This window comes from Xiphophorus couchianus, chromosome 2 (assembly GCF_001444195.1).
Source record: "Xiphophorus couchianus chromosome 2, X_couchianus-1.0, whole genome shotgun sequence".
NCBI classification, from domain to species: Eukaryota; Metazoa; Chordata; class Actinopteri; order Cyprinodontiformes; family Poeciliidae; genus Xiphophorus; species Xiphophorus couchianus.
This window is the reverse complement of record NC_040229.1, coordinates 562,645-582,611: the sequence shown is the minus strand read 5'-3', so window position 1 is coordinate 582,611 and position 19,967 is coordinate 562,645. Positions and strand designations below refer to the sequence as shown.

Sequence of the window (19,967 nt, the reverse complement as noted above, 5' to 3'; positions counted from 1 at the left end):
TTGTTCTGGGAACAACTGACAGATAATATATATTTAATTTTCTAGTTCTTGGGTGCCACACCCCCTTCTGATGCAGCCCTGGGCAACCGCCCATATCAAAAACCCCACTGTATGCATGTTTTCATTTAAAATGGTTAGTTTAAAATAATTTATGTGCATTACATTTAAATTAACTATATTATAGAATAATTATGAGCTTATTATTTAATTAGAATCAATTATACAATTATTATAATAAAAAAACATATATTCAGATGTGGGTAGAGTACCCAATAATTGTAGTCAGGAAATCGCTTTAGATAAATTAAGATATCTGGTCAGAGCAAAGACCTATAAATTTAAGGAAATATGGGACGCCTTCATGCAATTGTTGGAAAGTAACCAAGCTGAAATGAATGAGTAGAGTGGAACAAAATAAAAGAAACACCTAATAATATTAACATAAATATAACTTATATTTATTAACAAGACACTGATACCTTATTTAGGCATGATAGCTGGATGATTGAAACTTTATTTTACTTGTCTGTTTCATATGCTTATTTAGCTATGCGTACTTTTTATCCCTTTATTTTTAATGTATTTTTTTATTGTTAGTTATACAATTTTTTTTAGCTAAATCTTATTTTATTTTATACTCTTATTGTTGATTGTGAATGGGAATGTTCAGCGTATGTATGTTTTCTGTTTCACATATGTAAAACTCAATACAAATATTGCTTAAAAAAACTAGTTACTACTCAACTCTGTAAATTAATAATAAACTAATAATTGGTTTATAATATAATTTATAGTTATGCTTTTATTAACTATGTTATGTACAAAATATAACATGCTAGATTTAAAAATAATGACTAGAGTGAATGAATTCAATAAATGTAATGTTTTTTTATACTTTTTCGCTGAATGATCTCATATTTCCCTGGTGTTTTGATGATTTCGCCTCGGCCACATGGGGATACTGTTATTGGACACCCGCCTGCTTCTCAACCCGAGAAGAAGAGCACTTCCGGTTTCCTCTCGGCTCCCGCCCCGCTCCGCCATCATGAAGTCCTGAACAAAAAAACGGATGAGAGCCGAGTAATAATGGGGATAAAACGGAGCGGACAGGCAGCTCACCGGCAGCGTTAGCTAAAATGTCACTGCGAATCGGAGTAGGGAGCGGAGTGGCGGGTTTTAATGAGCCGGTCTCCCGCTGAACGACGTCCTCTATCAGCTCCGGCCGTTGACGTTATTCGGTTAGCCGCTGTGCTAACAGCAGCCCCGGAGCCTTGGCCCTGATTTTTCTCCCCATTTTCTCCGGCAGGGCAGCTGCGCTCGTGGGTTAGCTGGCAGTCAGCTGGCTCCACTCATGTCAAGTAGCAGAAAGCTGCTGGGAGCACCGGGATGGCCGGGGGTTTAGCTACAACCGCGACGGGCAGACGGAATGTGGGCTGTTCGTGTTGAATAGTCACCAGAGCCGAGGAGGAGAAGGGAGGACAGGGGAGGGAGAAACCAAAATTTTCCTGCCAGGCCAGTCAGCTAGCTCCCGGGCTAGCTACAGTGGAGCCCAACAATCACGGTAAGATTTGATATAAATCATTTAAACTGCTGTAAAACAAAACAACCGTTGCCTTTCTGAATCATTGTCTATTGCATGTTAAGAACGGACACTTCTTAGGATATTTAAAGTTTAACCAATATTTTACACGCTTTTTTGCAACCATATTTAGCGTGTCACGATAACAAATTTTGCTAGAAGATAAATTGTCTTAGAAATTATTGCGATATACGATAATATTGCGGTTTTGAGACCATTTTCAAGGAATATGGTTTGCAATAATATATTCTAAAAATATTAATAAACTTTAAATTCTAATGAACATTTAACACTGGAACTGAAAGAAATTTAAATATCCAAAATACATAAACAAAACAACAGAAACAAATAAAATGAATTATAAAGTCCTTGTTAACAAAATTATCCTTCAAAATGGCTAGTTGAGACGGAAACACCAAACTGAACCCTTCTGTCATCCAGTTTTTGGTAGAAAGAGAAAAACAATAAATCATGCAAATGGAAATGATTGAGTTTGTTTTAATTTATCATGTGATTATTTGATTTACTCCTTGACACAGGCCTACAAGTATGTAGGCTTGTCACAAGAACAAATTATTGTGCTTTACGGTAATATTGTAATTTCGAGGCCATTTTCAGTTAACATAATCATAATAATAATAATGACTTATTAATGTAAGTATATCCAGGTAAAGGTAAAAAAAATTACATTTCTAATTTAACTGGATCTGGAACATATTGTGATACCCAAAATAAACAAGTAGAACAACTGATACAACAATAATTTAAATTGGAGTTTTGAATTTAGACAGGGAAAACCTGACTGGATTTTCAATGATATTAGCATCTCTTTAACGATTATTTTCCAAATGAAAATTATTGCGCTCATTTTAATTTATCACTCATTTAATTTCTTTCTTATTGTGATTGGCTTGCTGGTATGCATCTTGTTTTTATTAAACCCACCCATGTCTTACATGCAGTTAGAAATATAATAAATAAACTTTTACAGAAACCACATCAGTGCAACATAACTCGTCTCTTTTTTTTGTTGCCTGCCACCAGGCTCTTAAAAAATAGATCAAGACGACTCGGCTTTGGTTGCAATATTTAAACAGCTTCTCATTTCTACAGGGAACCAAGCAGTTCCTCTTTGACGGCAACAAAACAACCACAGAATAGCATCAGATGTGGCTTCGTTTTGAAGTTTGCATTCAAAGCCCCTGGGCTTTAGAGCTATTGTCCTGTTGGAATAAAGCAGAAATGGACTCACAGAATCAATAATTATTGTAATTATACTCCACCTTTGGCATGCTAACGCAATAATCAGCCTGTCTGATGGAGTCTCACTTCAGTAGATGCTCACGCCTGTCATGGACAGCAGTGTCTGAGATGCTAAAACTACATGAAGCACAGATGAGAAAGAGAGGATTGCATGATTTTCCAGTAGGATTATGCAATTGCAATTAGAGCTGCATGATATTAGGATATATATGTATCAAATGCTGAGACCATTATATCATTTGGAATAACTTCAGAGTTGGGAAGTAAAATTTCTGAATTTTCTATCCACTGAATGATAAAAAAACACATTTTAACCAAAGATTCACCAGACACAGACACACACCTGCAGTTTTTGTTAAAAGTTTCATACATTTTTTATTGAAAGAAACTGATTTGGAAAAAGGTTCTTTTGCCTGATTTTGTTGTTTTTTGTTAGTTATATGAATTATTGTCATTTCTGTCCCTAGGATACCAAAATCTTTATATTTTTGTCTGTTTGATTATGTAATTTTAAATATTAAATGATTGATAATTTGATCTGTTACTCAGTATCTGGGAAGACTTTTTACCAAATACATTTTTTCGAGTAATTTCTTGGACGGCTACATTTTACTTTTACTTGAGTACAATTTTTGTCTACTCCCTTCTGAATAAATAACAACTTTTTTAGCTCTTTATTCCAATGGACATAAGACATTTTCTGGCGTTAGCTTCTGATTTTATTAGTTCAAACACCAAATATGCTTTAATATGCAGTGAAATCTGTCTACTGCAGACAGTCTACAGACTTCCTTAGCTCCAGTTTTTGGCTGCTTTGTAACTCCAGCTATTAGTATGTCAAGTAGCACTGTTACCACCCTAAACTTCAATGTATGTCATTAGGATTTTATGTAATTGACTACCATAAACAAAATTCCATCAATGAAACATGGTGGAGGAAGCATCATGCTGTGGGAATGCTTTTGTTGTTGTTGGGAAGATTGAATTGGGAATGTGAATGAAGCTAAATGAACCAGAAGGAAATCTGTTGGTTGCAGCAAAACACTTGCTTACATAAAGACAGAGCAACAATAAAGTGCTTCACATCAAAGCATATTTATGTGTTAGAATGTCCTAGTCAAAGTCCAGTGGAGAAAATGTGTGTTCATAGATGCTTTTCATCCAGTTTGACTGAGCTGGAGCTGCTCTAAGCTGCTAAGAATGGGCAAAGGTGCTAACATAGAGAGCATGGTGCCGCTACAAAGTGTTGGATTAAAAAACAGCATGCCACACTTTTCAGATGTTTTTAACATTTCTTAACAGTTTGTGAGTCCATCATAGGAAATTATGTACTCGCATAATGCATGTCTGTGGTTGTAACTCGACTAAAAGCATCAGGGTGTGAATGTTTCTGCACAGATATAGATTGATTATTGGTATTAATAACTGATCATATGATAGCCAACCATGTTTCATCAAACCAGTCAGGATTTGAGGATAGCGATTATTTGATACATTTTGCACATTTCATCTCTGCATTTAGGATTCTTTAAAATATTTTTGATTAAATATCGTATTTGTTATGTTATAAATACGTCTGAAACTGTAACCTTTTCTAACAATGTTTTTCTTTTGCCAAATTAAAAGTATCATATAAAGGTGGGAACAGTGACTGAAACTAAATGCTGTTATCTAGGCTCTCAGAGCCAGGAACATGTTTTAAAACTTATCTCTAAGTTTTAATAAAACGTTTTAGGAGTTGGTGACATTACAATAAACCATTCATGGTGTATTACACCTTATCCTATCAGGATAATAAATCAGTCATAATTTAAATGTGGTGAACTGTGCCACTTTAACCTTTGGTTACCTTTATAGAGTGGCTGTTGGCTACAGTTTCATTTGGTTCAGGGAAATCCTGTGGCCTAACTGCTCTGCTCTGTAGGAAAATCCTCCAGCTTTTACAGTTTTATCCTAATCAGAATACAGCAAGAAAATGCTTTGTCTAAATAATTTACTGCTGCATTTTATCCTGGTTTCAGTTTTATTGTGGAAGAATTCATTCTCCTTCACTTTTCCCACATTTTATCACTTTACAGCAACAGATTTCAATTAATTTTGATGTAATTTTATGTGATTTACTGACACAAACCTGGAACTAGTACTGACTGGGTCTTAAATTGTCCCAGAAATTATTGTGGTAAATTATAATATTGTTTGGCTTTTTTTAGACCATTTTCAAGTAATATAATAGTAATGTCATAATAATAATGCAAGAAACAGTCTCAAAGATCAATTAACTTTAAATTCTAATGAACATTTAACACTGGAAATGGAAGAAAATATCCAACATAAATAAAAACAACAACAAATAAAATGAATTATGAAGTCTTTGTAAATAAAACTGTCTTTCAGTAAAAACGGCTAGTTGAGACCGAAGCAGCAGACTGAAGATTTTTATCATCCAGTTTTTGGTAGAAAGAGAAAAACTATAAATCATGCAAATGGAAATTATTGAGCTTGTTTTAATTTTTTATGCGATTAATTGATTTGTTGCTTATTTCAACAGGATTACACACAACCAAAACCATAAATAAAACATGAATCATGATGTCTTTATGGATAAAGTTGCCCTTCAAATTGGAAGTTATTTTAATTCATCATATGATTGTTTATTACTAAGTTCATTTCTTAAACTTCAATCCTCTAATTTGTTAAAACTGTTTCAGTTTTCCATGTTTTGCTCCGTTTAAACGCGTAGCAGACCTTTTTAAATGATTTTGTAAGCCGTGTTTCCATCAGAGGTGTTAGCAGTGCGTTCAAACAGCAGACGCTCACGCCGCGTGTGTCCTGCACTCCCCACCAGGCGCTGGCCATGCCGTTGAGTGTGCGGGCCGGGAGCCTGAAGGACCCGGAGGTGGCGGAGCTGTTCTGCAGGGAGGACCCCGAGAAGCTCTTCACCGATCTCAGGGAGATCGGCCATGGGAGCTTTGGCGCCGTCTACTTTGTGAGTTTGTTGCTGTGTGTTTGGATGTCTTGATGTCTCCTGTGTCTATCTGTGCCAAATCTGTCACATGAAAGCTGGTCTGATGTTTATTTACTAAAGAATCTGTCTAAAATCTGAGTCAGATGAAACGCTGTGTTTGCTGCAGGTTGCCCTATTTTTGTAAATAAACCAATTCAAAGAATGTGCAAAAAGATTTCAGTTTGAATCCTGCATTATGATAGCTTGCAGTTTAACACTTTAAGTCTCAAATCTCTCTATGAAGTTCTTTAAATGTCATGTGATTATTATTTGCCCAATTTCTCCAAAACAGTCTCCAATTTCTCCAAAACTTACAGTCTGTTAAGAGTGTTTCATCAGATTAAAATGAAGAAAAATCTGCTTCCTGTAACAACGGGAGTGAAATTACCGTAATATCCAGATATTTTCTGGGAAGCGCATCGTCTTCCCTTTTAGAAACCATTGGAATTTTTCAGATGGTGCAAAGTATTGGGGAGTTACGGCACCGCAACGTTGGCTTGTGAAAATGTGTCGTTGCCAACATATTTGGCTGAATTAATTTAATTCATAAATGATAAAAATTTACCTATATCTGTTTTTATTTATGAATAAGTGACCAAAACCCTTATTTTCTTGATCATAAACTAGATTTTGTTCTGTATTTTTCCAGTTGACACATTGAAAATTTGCGATTATTTTTTTAATAAGGCAACCCAATATACAAAACAACAGAAACGATAAATAAAATGAATTATAAAGTCTCTGTAAACATTATCCTCCTAAAGATAGAAGGCAGGAACTGTTGGTGTAATCCTGATTGCTTTGACATGTCCTGTCAAAGAAGATGAATCAGTTTCTTTTACAGAAATAAAACTTTCATTCGAGTTAAACCTGAAACTCATTCCTCCTCCCCACTCCAGGCCCACGACATCCGCACCAATGAGGTGGTGGCGATCAAGAAGATGTCCTACAGCGGCAAACAGTCCAATGAGGTACGAGACAAAAATAATTTAAATCAGGAGCTTCCAGGGTTCATTTCTGGATAAAATCCTTTAATATTCTTGATATTCAAACTGCACAGTTTAGTAATAAAATTCAGTCCAACATCTGATTAAAAGCATTAGATTATCAAAAAATACCTTTTTTTCTTGCCGTCTGAAGTTAAATCAGACTAAACTTTTTTTGTTTTACATCATTTAAAATTGGTAAAGTTATTTTTATTAACTTAAAGCAGGACAACTTAATTCTTGTAGAGATTTCTTTTAACTTTCTTTGTATTTTGGATTCAAGCACTTAATTTGAGCAGGAATTTCATTTACCCATGATTTGTTGATTATTTTAATGTAATGCATATTTATTATTTGTAATTGCTCAATGATTTATTGATCTCTGTGTTATCATTACTATTAATAATAAAAATTTATTTTATTTATAATCTTCATATCTTTAGATCTCAAAGTGCAAAAAACAAAAGCAACTGTAAGGAATATAAATAAAAAAAGAGATTAAAACCAATATCTAAGAAAATCTGGCTAACATATATATATATTTTTAAAATGGCCAGTGGATTGTGGTGTTAATTAAAACAAAGCTTGGCTTATATTTTACACACTAATAAACTTCAAATTTGAGGATTTTCATTATTATTTTATTTTTTTATTAAATTAGTGTTTTTATTTCTCTGACCAGTCAGGTGTAGAGAGAGTGATAGTGAGACATTTTAAAACAAAATGTTTTGTTAAATATTAGTTTATCTCATCTCTGCTGTAGAATGTAGTATACTATTAGAAATGATTTCACATAACAGTGAATTAAAACTGTCTTTTTTTTAGTTTATTTGCATTGTTTCTATCTCAAAAGTGTGATACTGAAAATGCTTAAAAAGTGTTTGAGTTTTACCATACGAACCGAACCGAACGATTAGTCAGCTGGTCGGTGACAGTGGTTCTGTTTCTGCTCCAGAAATGGCAGGACATCATCAAGGAAGTGAAGTTCCTCCAGAAGCTGCGCCACCCGAACACGGTGGAGTACCGAGGCTGCTACCTGAGAGAGCACACCGCCTGGGTGAGGCGCTGCACAGCACCTGCAGCTCCAGCAAATACAACACATTTACAAACACTGAATTAAAAAACACAACTTTTCTCACTATCTGATATTAAATTTCTATAACATTTTAAAATATTCTCTGGCCACCTTAACATTTTCTGCATGTCCTCCTTTTCTGGCCAACGCGTCTGAATTTTGACCATTTCCCTTTGGCCCGCTTCTAATCTAACTTCCTGTTTCAAAATGACTCTTGAAAGCCAAACTTGTAAGACGAAAATGTGACGATAAGTGGTAACATGTGCTCTTTTCTTTCTTTTTTTTTTTTGCAAATGCTATTTTGAGATCTGAAATTTACTTATTCTGTGTAAACAGTTCATGTTAACTTGAATTGTTTTTTTCATTTTGACAACTCCTCAGGACTTGATTTGGATTAAGAGTGCACTGCAAAAACACAAAATCCTAGCAAGTATTTTTGGTCTAGTTTCAAGTGCAAAAATCTTAGTTTTATTTTAAGTGTGCTAATTTACAAGCATCTTTTCAGCAAAATATATGGGATTATTTTAAGTAAATAATTATTTCATATTGATGAAAAAAATACAAGTTCCATTGGCAGATTATTACATGTCTTATTATAAGTGAAATAATCTGCCTATGGAACTAGTAATTGTTCATAAATATTAAGGAATTATTGACTCTAAACAAGCTCTTGTGTCTTGCTGAAAAGATAGCTATAAGTTAGCTTTGTGTTATTTCAAATGTACTAAGATATTTGCACCAAAAACTAAATCAAAATACAAGGTAAGATTTTGTGTTTTGCAGTGCGTTCCTGGAAAATTTTATTTGCACTTTAAATATGAACTAAGTTAGGATCCTGTTTGCTTTGGGAAGGTCGTGTGTAGAAATTAAAAATTTTCTTAAGTATAAAAATAAAGCTTAAAAAATTCACAATGTTTTGAAAAAGCTTTTTGCAAAATCAGGAATTTTTGGCAACAATCACAAAAAAACATTTAAACTTTGTGATTAGATTTCTTTCTAATTGGTAAATGTACAGTTTTAATATTTCTCTGCCCACCTCTGCATAATGCTACAAATGCTTAATAAAGAGTGCATATTTAAAAATCAAATAAAAAACCCATTAAAAAATGTCTTTTGGAGAAAGGGACGATATAAAGTCAATATTTCTCTTTCATGTCTAATTTTTTGATCCGATGACAAAAAAATAATACATTTCTATTTGTAATTCATCACTAAAAAAGCAGGAACTCTAAACCGCCGGTATTATTTCAGTAATGTCACTTCATTGTTCCAGTTCCGCTGCTGTTTGCATGTCGTAGTCATCGCAGCGTCTGTGTTTGACTAATCCAACTTGGCTCCACAACTTATTGAAACGGCAGGAAGTGAGATTAGATTTCAGGTTTAGCTCCTGGTTCCTTCTGGGCTTAATAAGAGTTTTATTCCCAAAGACGATTCACTGAAAACCTTTGACATATTTGCAAAAGCTAATGAGGTTAAAAAGCAATAAAAACATTGATAAGTAGCTAGATTTATGCAGGTTTACTTCAGCGCTGGAGCAAAACAAAATGGTCACTGTGTGGTTGGATGTTTCCAAACAACAACACTCTTCCTGTTTGCTCTTTTCCAGCTGGTGATGGAGTACTGTTTGGGTTCCGCCTCCGACCTGCTAGAAGGTACGAGGAAACAAAACATTTATCCAGATTTCGCTGCATTTTCAGTCTTATCATTTTTGCAAATGTAACAATTCTCTCCACAGTCCACAAGAAACCCCTCCAAGAGGTGGAAATAGCTGCCATTACCCACGGTGCTTTGCAGGGACTGGTCTACCTTCACTCTCACAACATGATTCACAGGTGAACCTCACTTCTCTTCAGCCAACCCGCTCTCTGCGCCCACGCTTTGACGAGAGGCATAAGCGGTTCTGATAACAAAGCTTATGCAACACTGTTTATGCTGCAACGACATCTCATCTCTTCCTCGGTTTTTCTGTTTTTCTTCCATCTGATGCTTTCTGCCTGTCAGGGATGTGAAAGCAGGAAACATCTTGCTAACAGAACCGGGTCAGGTCAAACTGGGAGACTTCGGCTCTGCTTCTATTGTTGCTCCGGCCAACTCCTTCGTGGGAACACCTTACTGGTAAAACAACCATGGCATATTTATTTAAATGTTTCATACACACTAGGGTTGAAACGATTAGTCATGATTAATCAATCATTGAAATAATCAACTAAGTTAGTAATCAATTAATCGTTTATGTATACAGAATAAAAATACACAAATTTCTCTAGTTTTACATAAATTAGAATTACCAAAGTTATTTCAATTCGCCAAATGCCAGAAAATGTGGCAAGAAAATGTTTTTGTTTTTTAAAATAATTTTATTTGAATTCATAAGTTTACATACTTTTGGTTGGTATCAGGGATAAACTGTAGGACTTGAGTCTAACCTGCAGTCGAAAACTTGCACCAGTGCAAAAAGTTATTATGCAGTAAGGTTGCAAGTGACAATAATTTTTGATTAATTGATTGATTATCCTGATGATTAATCGATTATTCCAATAAAAACCGGTCACATTCTGCATACTTTTTATTTAAACTTTTTTTTATGCAATATTAGAAATGCATTAAAAATGCAAATAAACAAATGAAGTTCTCTTTTAAATAACAAAATAAACATTTAATGTCTGAAATGCAACAACACACCTTTTCTTGACTCTAATAAGCTCGTACATCTTGCTAATAAGTTACCTTTAAGTTAGTTTTGTCTTATCTCATATGTCCTACGATATTTGCACTAGAAACTAGACCAAAAATACTTGGTAAGATTTTGTGTTTTTGCAGTGTGTTCTTTTAAGAAGGAACTGAAAAATTTTATTTGTATTTTCAATATTAACTATGTTAGAATCATGTCTTTTTTGGGGTGGGGGAGGTTATCAGCATAAATTCCAACTTTTTATGTAAGAACATGCTGTGGCAAAAATAAAGCTTAAAAAAAAATCACAACCATTTGAAAAAGGTGTTGTGAAATCAGTCATTTTTGGCAACAATAATCACAAATAAAACACTGCAACTTCCTGGAGGGAAAGGCAAATAAACAAATAAATTCCTCTTTTAAATAACAAAATAAATACTTAATGTCTGAAATGTAACAACACAGCACTCCTTTAGTAACTGCTTTGTCATTTAACGGTCATCAGTTAATGGTTAATCTATTACTAAATTAGTTTACAATTATTTGTATAATCGATTAATCGTAATGAATTTCATTAATCGTTTCAGCCCTGCTCTAGATGTGTGCTTCATTAAATCAAGAACATTTACAATCCTTGGTTTCCTCTTCATGAGACTCTTTTGTGTCAGTCAGAGCCGCTGTAACACTGACTGCTAGTGTTACAGCGGAGATTCTCCCTGCCTTTGTTTATCACCATCTACAACTCTGAAGAAAATTGTAGGATATAAGTTGAATCATTTAATTTCCCTCTGAATTGAATAAAATATTTTTGAGTTTGGATATTATCAGTCGATGTTGTTCAGACTCTGGAAACGGATTTGCCTGGAGGTGCAGCTCTCTGCTGTTCCACGATCAAATGGAAACAGAAAAAGATGGAAATGTTTTCTCTGTGCAGGATGGCCCCTGAGGTGATCCTCGCCATGGACGAGGGACAGTACGACGGGAAGGTGGATGTGTGGTCACTTGGCATTACCTGCATAGAGCTGGGTAAGAAAAAAAACTCCCATTAGTGGGTTAAGGAGTGAAGTTCATGAAGCTGAAACCATTTCCTCTTCCTTGTCGCTCCCTGCTTCGTCACTTCGCAGCGGAGAGGAAGCCGCCGCTGTTCAACATGAATGCTATGAGTGCCTTATACCACATCGCCCAGAATGAGAGCCCCATGCTGCAGTCGAATCACTGGTGAGAAATGAGTAAAAAAACTATTTTTTATTACTGCTTGAACTGATGATTTCACAACCATAAACCTTAACAGTTTGCAAAGTTTTAGATGAATAAAACACGTAAAATGTGGTTAGAATATCTTTGCTGCCCAGAATTAATTAATCCTTTGCTTCCATATTTTTCTACTTGATTCATTGTTTTCTCATGGGCCTCTTCTGTTCAGAGGAAACTGTGTGAGATTGTTTTACAGGTTGTTATATTTGATTTAGAGAAAACTTACTGCATAAGCCCTTTTCATCCTTTATATCAAGATAGGATAACTTTATTTTGTTTTAGAGCTTTATTTATAGAGCAGGTTAAGAACAAGTACTGTACAGTAAAACCAAGCATAAGATAAGGCATAAATTAGTAACAGAGTAGGCCGCAAGAATTACAGTATATTCTGGACTATACGTCACATCAGTCAAAAAATGTCATTAAGAGGAAACCAGCCAAACTGGGAAACAAAAGCAATTATAGGCCGGAAAATACGGTAAATCAAAGAGTGAGTAAAAAAATGGAATGGTTACTCTGAATCTAAAGCCATGGATTTAAAATTTTTAAAGCAAAATTTTTATGTGCAATGTTGAAGCATTCCATAGTTTTGGAGCTGCAACTCTTCTGCAAAATCTGCATCCAGCCTCAAATCGAACAATGAACAATTTTTGAGCCTATTAGTATTATTGATCTTAGTCTTATTGAGAGGAAGAACATTGAAATTAATTCAGAACTGGACTTGGAGCCGATTAACTGAAACCAAACTGGGATGATCGCTCTCTTGTTCGCTGGCTCTGGGTAAAAATTTAGCAATGACGCGTTATACCTTTGGAATAACCTTTGAAATTGAAGACCATTCCCTAAAAGAAGTGAAGTGCATTAAAGCAATCAAGACTCTAGGTTAAATTATTTTTTGATGGGAAAACAGTAGTTAAAAAAAGCAACATTTGGGTTTCCCTAAAGATTTTTTGCGTTTTCAGGATGAATCATAATTCTAGCTTTTGTATCCTTGTATGATAATAAATAACATCATTTCTTGACTTGGCAAATCCGTCAAAGAGAGACTGGATGTAGAAGTTACCAGTGTTCAGTGGAAAATAAATCTGATACTCGACAGCATTTTTAAACCTTTTTGAACTGCTATTAAATTACGATTTTTTGTTTTCTATTCCAGGTCGGATTATTTCCGCAATTTTGTGGAGTCCTGTTTGCAAAAGCTGGCCCAGGACAGACCTACCTCTGACGTGCTGCTGAAGGTACGGACAGTCAGAGGAAAGAGGTTGGACGATTAAGGGAGGCAGAGTCTTCAGATTGTTTTTCTAGCGGGAAAATTAGAAGATTTGACAGAAAATGCCTGTAATTGTAGGATATTTTATTTTAATACATCCAAGTTGGAAACGATTAATCGATTGTTAAAATAATTGTCAAATAATTTAGAAATTGATTAATCGTTAACTGCAGTGTACAGACTCGAAAAAGGCCATTTGGTGACAAAAAGAACATATTTAGAGCAGCCATTAAGCCAAGATGTACAAGATGTAAACATTTTGCATTTAAGGTATAAACATTTGTTTGTGAATATGTTTTATCTTCACTTGGTTCAGATTCAGTAAATGGAAAGCTAGGTTATTGCATTTTAGACAATAAAATGTTTATTTTCTTATTTAAAAAAGGAACTGAATTGTTTGTTTGCTTATTTTACTGTTTTTCTAAAATTGAATAAAAGAAAGCTTAAGTGTTTAAATAAAAAATATGCGATTTTTTAACCGATTATTTGTAAAAAGATTAAAAAAAAGATCAATTACTAAAATAGTTGCAGCCCTAAATTAATATTTTTATGAATTTATAAAATTCATAAAAATATTGTCCTTAAGAGTAATTTAATTCAGTTATTCGTACACGATTTTGTCGCTGAGCTCTGGATCATAAACAGTAAAATCTTGAAATTTTCCAAATTCTATCATAAAATGTGGATTCTCCGGTTGGAAACGTAAAGCTGTTGTTTTATCCCGTCTGTTTCCGTCCTCTGCGTTGTCCCGCCACCCAGCACCATTTCCTATGCAGGGAGCGCCCCATGACGGTGGTGATGGATCTGATCGCGCGAACCAAGGACGCCGTCCGCGAGCTCGACAACCTGCAGTACCGCAAGATGAAGAAAATCCTGTTTCACGAGGCTCACAACGGTCCGGCACCGGAAGGAGGGGATGAGGAAGAGGTGAGGCTGTGTTCATTCATCCCTTCATCCGTTTAGTGTCCATTCAGCTAAGCCTGCCGCAATAAATCAGTAAACCAATTAATCAGTCGCATGACAAATTAAAGTAAGCAACAATCACCATTTGGAGGTTATCACTAACCCTTTTAATATTGTTGAAGAGCCGCCATTTTGAGAAATTATGCAAACATTTGACATTAAGCACAAAGCAGATGGTGCCTGCCTCTTTTGCCTGTTTTCCCTGTCTATTATTATTTTTTGAAATCCAATTTTGTTTTCTGAGACTTCATGATCTATTTTAATTATTGCTGTTTTATTTTTAATATTTTAAATGTTTTCCATTTAAAATACGCCTGTGTTAAATGTTCTTTAGAAATTGAAGTTTTCTGACCTTTGTGTTTGTCTTGCATTAATAAACCATTAATATGTTGGTAGAAAATGGTTTCTAAATTTTCATTTATTGGGATAATTTATGGAATAATTTATCACAATTTTATTTTATCAGAAAAATATAATCAGTTTCTTTTTCATCCACTCATGTCACCTATAACCTATTTCTAAAGTCTTAAGTATAGAAATATGAATTCATTTTAAAGTTTGTACTTATAATTTTAAAAATGTTAACTAAAATAATAGAACTTGAAATTATGTTTTGGATTTTTGACATAATAAAATCCTGTAGGAGAAGCAGGTAGCTAATGGCGCTAAATGATAAACATTAACCCTTGAAAAGTTATTTTGATTTGTTGTTTCAGGAAAAAAACTATAAGACGTCCAACGTTTCTCAAATCAACCATTGCAATCTGCTGGGAAATATAATATTATAGCCTGGTATCTTTATTACCTTCATCCCTGAAGCTCGAATGTTTCAAACCAGTGTTTTTCTTTGCTTCCTCCAGGATGTGGAAGGGTACATGCTGCGCACTGGCACAGTGAACAGCATGGAGAGCTCCCACTCCCTGCCGTCCATGTCGATCAGCGCCAGCTCCCAGAGCAGCTCCGTCAACAGCCTGGCCGACGGCTCGGACGACAGCGGCGAGATGGCCATGATGCAGGAGGGCGAGCACACCGTCACCTCCAACAGCTCCGTCCTGCACAAACCTCTGGTCAGACACGTCACTCTTTATTTAACAATATAAATCACTAAATAAGACCACAATGCCCAAAAATACTACCTTCAATAGAGTATCATCTTATGATCATTGTTTTTAACCAGTAATTTGGTGCAACATCCTTTAGTCATAATATAATATTTAGGGTTTTTTGTACATTTAAGTGTCTGTTAAAAACTAAAATCGAACCATTTTGGTTAATTTTGATTTTGGAGAAACTGCACCCCCTAAAGGAAATGTGAAGTAATAGCAACACAGAGTTACACTTCTATTTGCAAGGGAGCAAATGTTATTGTTTCTACCTTCAAAGTAGAGTTATTATGCTGCAGATATGCAAAATGAAGCAGCAACAAAATAAACTGTTATTCAGCAAAAACACAATGATTTGAGACACTCTCTGAACTGAAGAAGATGAATCAGAAGAGCCAGTTTGGACATCAAGGAGGCTTTTATGTGAAGAAATTTATTTAAATTTCCACATTTGGGTTTACATTACTTAATCTGCTCACACATGGGTTGTTAGGTAGATATGACAGCAAAAGTTAGCATAGAATAAAAAAAACTGTAAAAGTCAGTAACCGAGATAATTTGGCATCATCTTGTCTGTATTTATTAAAGTTTAAAATAATATAAGTAAGAATTCATCTTTTTAATTGGTGTCTTTAAATTCAATATAAATTTACCAGTATTCACAGAATTAGGGAGCGAATAGTTAAAATCCATTAACACTTGAGAACCCCTATAATCTGTAAAAATGCTTAAAACCTACTATTTTAACAGTTCAAACGACAAATGTACCTTAATATACATTAATATGAACAGTGGGAACTGCCTTAGCACTAGCGCAGAAGCTAACATCCACAACCTTAGATTATCTCAGTGCTTCAGCCAATCAGCACCAAGGAAAAGAAATTACTCTTCTGGATTGGCTGCCAATAGTGTTTAATCTTCCCCAGCTTCATTTTCATTAAAATATTTTAGAAGGCTCCACAAAAAATTTATAAATAATTCAAGAGATAGTTCAAGAGAAAATTGACGTCTAGTCTGACTTTTGTGGCTGATTCAGAAACATTACATGACTCAAACTTTACCTGCTAACAACAGAAAAACCAAGATGTGTTATTTTTAAACCTAAATAAATAAAGTAGTTTTTTTTTTTTTAAATCTCTCCGCTTTGTAGAGCCACGACAACATCTACGATGATCCCTATCAGCCAGAGGTTGACTCTCAACGAGAAGCTTCATCTGGCGGTGGCGGGGGAGGAGGGGGAGGCGGTGGCAGACGTCGACGGCGAGACCACTTTGCCACCATCAGGACCGCCTCGCTGGTGACCCGTCAGATCCAGGAACATGAGCAGGGCTCGGCTCTTAGGGAGCAGATGTCTGGGTGAGACCATGAAATGCTTTACATTGCGAGAAAATGTCCTGTTTTATTGTTTTGGGAACGCTGAATACTTAAGACAGGGTGTCTGCACATCCTTAAAAAGTCTTAAATTCACTCACCCCAAATTAAGACCTTAAACACCTTTAATTTATACGCAAAAAATTAAGGTCTTGAAAAGTCTGGTTCATTTAAAGTGAAGTGGTTGCGGCTACTGCTAACTAGCTGCTAATATGCCCTCGTTAAAAGTATAAAATTTCTGTATCTAAAATCAAGGCCTTAAAATGTCTTAAATCAAGTTTTAAAAAAATTAAGTTGGCCTTAAATATTTTCATCAAACTTCCTAAATTTCATCATGGCAGAACTAATCTCATATATTCTATGTATCTTTTTCCTTGTGGGACTTTTCTGTCAAAGTTTGAGTTTCATCTTCCTTTGGTTCTGTGACTCACTGCTAACACTCCTTTGCTAGCTATTATTTTTCCATCACCAGTTGGTTTGATGAAGTTTGTACATTTCTTTGGTGATGTAGGTTTTAAATTGCCTTCATAATTAATTTTAAAAGTCTGAAAGTCTCAAAAACAGAAACCCTGTTAAGACTTTAATTACATCAGAGTGGGAGGAAAAGAAAAAGCTAAAGTTCTTCCTGCCGAATGATTTTGATGCGCTGCGTCTCATCACAGGTACAAACGGATGCGGCGACAGCATCAGAAGCAGCTCATGGGTCTGGAGAACAAGCTGAAATCAGAAATGGACGAGCACCAATTGAGGCTTGATAAGGAGCTGGAGAACCAGAGGAACAATTTCTCCATGGAGCTGGAAAAACTGTCGAAGAAGCACCAGGCTGTCCAGGAGAAGGAGGTGAGCTTAGAGGAGCCGAGTCACGCGACACAAACTCCTGCAGTGCTTCTGATGGAGATGTTTTGGTTTGTTTAGACGAAGGCGGTCCTGACGGAGGAGAAGAAGTTCCAGCAGCACATTCTCGGTCAGCAGAAGAAGGAGCTGACCAGCCTGCTGGATTCCCAGAAGCGACAGTACCGACAGCGCAAAGAGCAACTGAAAGAGGTGCCGCAGATTAACCTGTCGCAACAACCAATCAATCTGTTTACAAAATTTGTCATCTTTCTCTCTTTCCATCTAAAACCGTGTGACAAAAGTCTTCGGTTTGGTGTTTTGGTCTCAACTGGCCACTTTATTTGAAGAATAATTTTGTGTAGAGAGATTTCATGACTCATTTTATTTCTTGCTTCTGTTTATTTGTTTTAGATATTTAAAATGTCTTCCAGTTCTAGTGTTAAATGTTCTAGTTCAGTTCTAGTTTGATTGTTGATGTGTTCTTGGATTATTATTCCATTAGCATTATGTTACTTTCAAACGGTTTCAAAACAACAATATTATTGTTAATCGCAAAATTTTTTATCGTAACAGGCCGAGCCGAAAATGCTTCGACATGAGCAAAAAAAAACCCCCAGACGGTCACTTTTTGAGAAAGTTTTTCACTTATCTGGTAACTTTATGAAAAAGACGATTTGTTTACTTGCCAGGTATTATGCTGCATTAGAACAACTCCTTTATTTATATGAATATATAAATAAATTTTTTTATTTTGCTGAATCTTTATAACGTAAAGTAAAAAAAACTCTGTTTTGAAGTTTGGCCGAATCCAATAATAACAAAAAGAATCAGGAAATGTGGAATATCGTCTGTGATATTATTATTGAGGTATTTAAATATATATATCGTAATATTTTTTGGCAACATCGCCCACTCCTGGTGAGGACTATGAAAATCTCTCCTTATATTGGACAATTAATTAATTTTACATACTTGGCTGAGTGTGAGACGTAGTTTAATACATATTTTATCCTATTTTATGACTGTTACAAATGAACGACTCAATGCAGTGTACCAAAAATAACTCAGAAAAACCAATGAAGAACAACTCGAAACCATTCATCACATTCTTTTTTCTTTTTTTTTATTATGGCGGTCCGTGTCCATTTTACGCTAGACACAGACCTGTTGTCATAGCAACCGACAGACAGCAGCCCCGCTAGCTGATAGAGCAGTTATTGGGTTCAGATGTATCAGGACTCAACACATAAAAACCAAAAACATTTCCCACACAAAGGAACAGAATATTCGGTCCGTTTCAGTTTTACATCTTCAGGTTTGGTGTTCATTTTACGTTTATTAATAAGTGATCATCTGAACTTTAGGTGTGGTTGATTAGCTCATTAAACATCTGCACTACTGATGATCTGTCAGAGAGTTGCTGTATGGGTCGCCTTATTATTATTTTTTTACTCAACCAAAACACCAAATTCTGCACCACATCTACATGTTAAGGTTGTCAAAGCCAAGCTAGTGAAGCTGACCTGCTTCCCTCTCTATTTCTTTTGTAATTTCTCCGTAGGAACTGAACGAGAACCAGTCGACGCCGAAGCGAGAGAAACAGGAATGGCTGGTGCACCAGAAGGAGTGCATGCAGCAGCTGCAGGCGGAGGAAGAAGCCAGCCTGCTACGGAGGCAGCGGCAGTATTATGAGCTGCAGAGCCGCCAGTACAAGAGGAAGATGCTGCTCGGACGCCACAACCTGGAGCAGGATCTGCTCAGAGAGGTATCATCCCTGACTGGGAGCCTGAATGTAATCCTGGTACTTTTTTATAAATCCTGAGTCCAGTGAATGGATACCATCACTGCTGATGATTTGATGATTGATTGATTGATGATTTGATTCAGATCGGTTGGTGCACGAATGCCAAAAAAGATTTTAACAAATCAACATATATATATATATATATATATATATATATATATATAAATTTACATATATAAATTTGTGTGCAATAAACTCACAAATATAAATTTGTGAGTTAATTTCAAATTTTCCACAAAATGTTAAAGTGATGGTGTTAATGCTAACTCCCACCTACAGGTGGCGGTATTTCTACTAACTCACTGCTGATTCAGCCGTACTTAATGTCAACAGTTTTTACAAAAACAAAAATTTAGATACTTAAAATGTTTGTGTGACTTTATTCTCCTAAAATTAAGATTCTTGTAGTATTATGATTTGTCGCATTTCAACTTTATTGTCTTCAGACTGCTTTCTTGTTATATTATTATTATTATTTTATTCTTGTACTTCAATTTTTTAAAATGTTTTGGTAATTTTATGTTTTTATTCTCGTACTATTTTAATCTTGTAATATTTGAACTTTATTCCGGTAATATTACAACTTTATTATCTTACATCTGTTTTCTCATAATGTTCCTTTACTCTAGTATTTAATTTTTTTGTAATGTTATGGCTTTAGTCTCGCAATATTTGTAATATTTGAACTTTGTTCTAATATTATTACGACTTTATTGTCATTTATTGTCATGTTTTGTTGTAATATTACAACTGTTGTAATATTATTGTAGTTTAGCCCTACGATTTGGTT

At 35.1% G+C, this 19,967-nt stretch overlaps 1 protein-coding gene across 3 annotated transcripts in view; it reads left to right on the top strand.

Moving 5' to 3' along the window:
* The first annotated feature begins 992 nt into the window (after window positions 1-992).
* taok2b (TAO kinase 2b) overlaps window positions 993-19,967 on the top strand; it is a 33,503-nt gene continuing 14,528 nt past the window's right edge. For 2 of the 3 annotated variants that reach the window (XM_028030939.1, XM_028030931.1), the window contains exons 1-16: window positions 993-1,561; window positions 5,688-5,828; window positions 6,746-6,817; window positions 7,788-7,889; window positions 9,514-9,559; window positions 9,643-9,739; window positions 9,909-10,022; window positions 11,513-11,604; window positions 11,703-11,796; window positions 12,989-13,070; window positions 13,862-14,029; window positions 14,926-15,132; window positions 16,319-16,524; window positions 17,202-17,379; window positions 17,455-17,583; window positions 18,935-19,138. In XM_028030939.1, the coding sequence (XP_027886740.1) occupies window positions 5,697-5,828; window positions 6,746-6,817; window positions 7,788-7,889; window positions 9,514-9,559; window positions 9,643-9,739; window positions 9,909-10,022; window positions 11,513-11,604; window positions 11,703-11,796; window positions 12,989-13,070; window positions 13,862-14,029; window positions 14,926-15,132; window positions 16,319-16,524; window positions 17,202-17,379; window positions 17,455-17,583; window positions 18,935-19,138 (1,923 nt within the window). In that variant the 5' untranslated portion in view covers window positions 993-1,561; window positions 5,688-5,696. The remainder of the gene's footprint in view (window positions 1,562-5,687; window positions 5,829-6,745; window positions 6,818-7,787; window positions 7,890-9,513; window positions 9,560-9,642; window positions 9,740-9,908; window positions 10,023-11,512; window positions 11,605-11,702; window positions 11,797-12,988; window positions 13,071-13,861; window positions 14,030-14,925; window positions 15,133-16,318; window positions 16,525-17,201; window positions 17,380-17,454; window positions 17,584-18,934; window positions 19,139-19,967) is intronic. The other variant, XM_028030922.1, reaches the window with a different exon arrangement.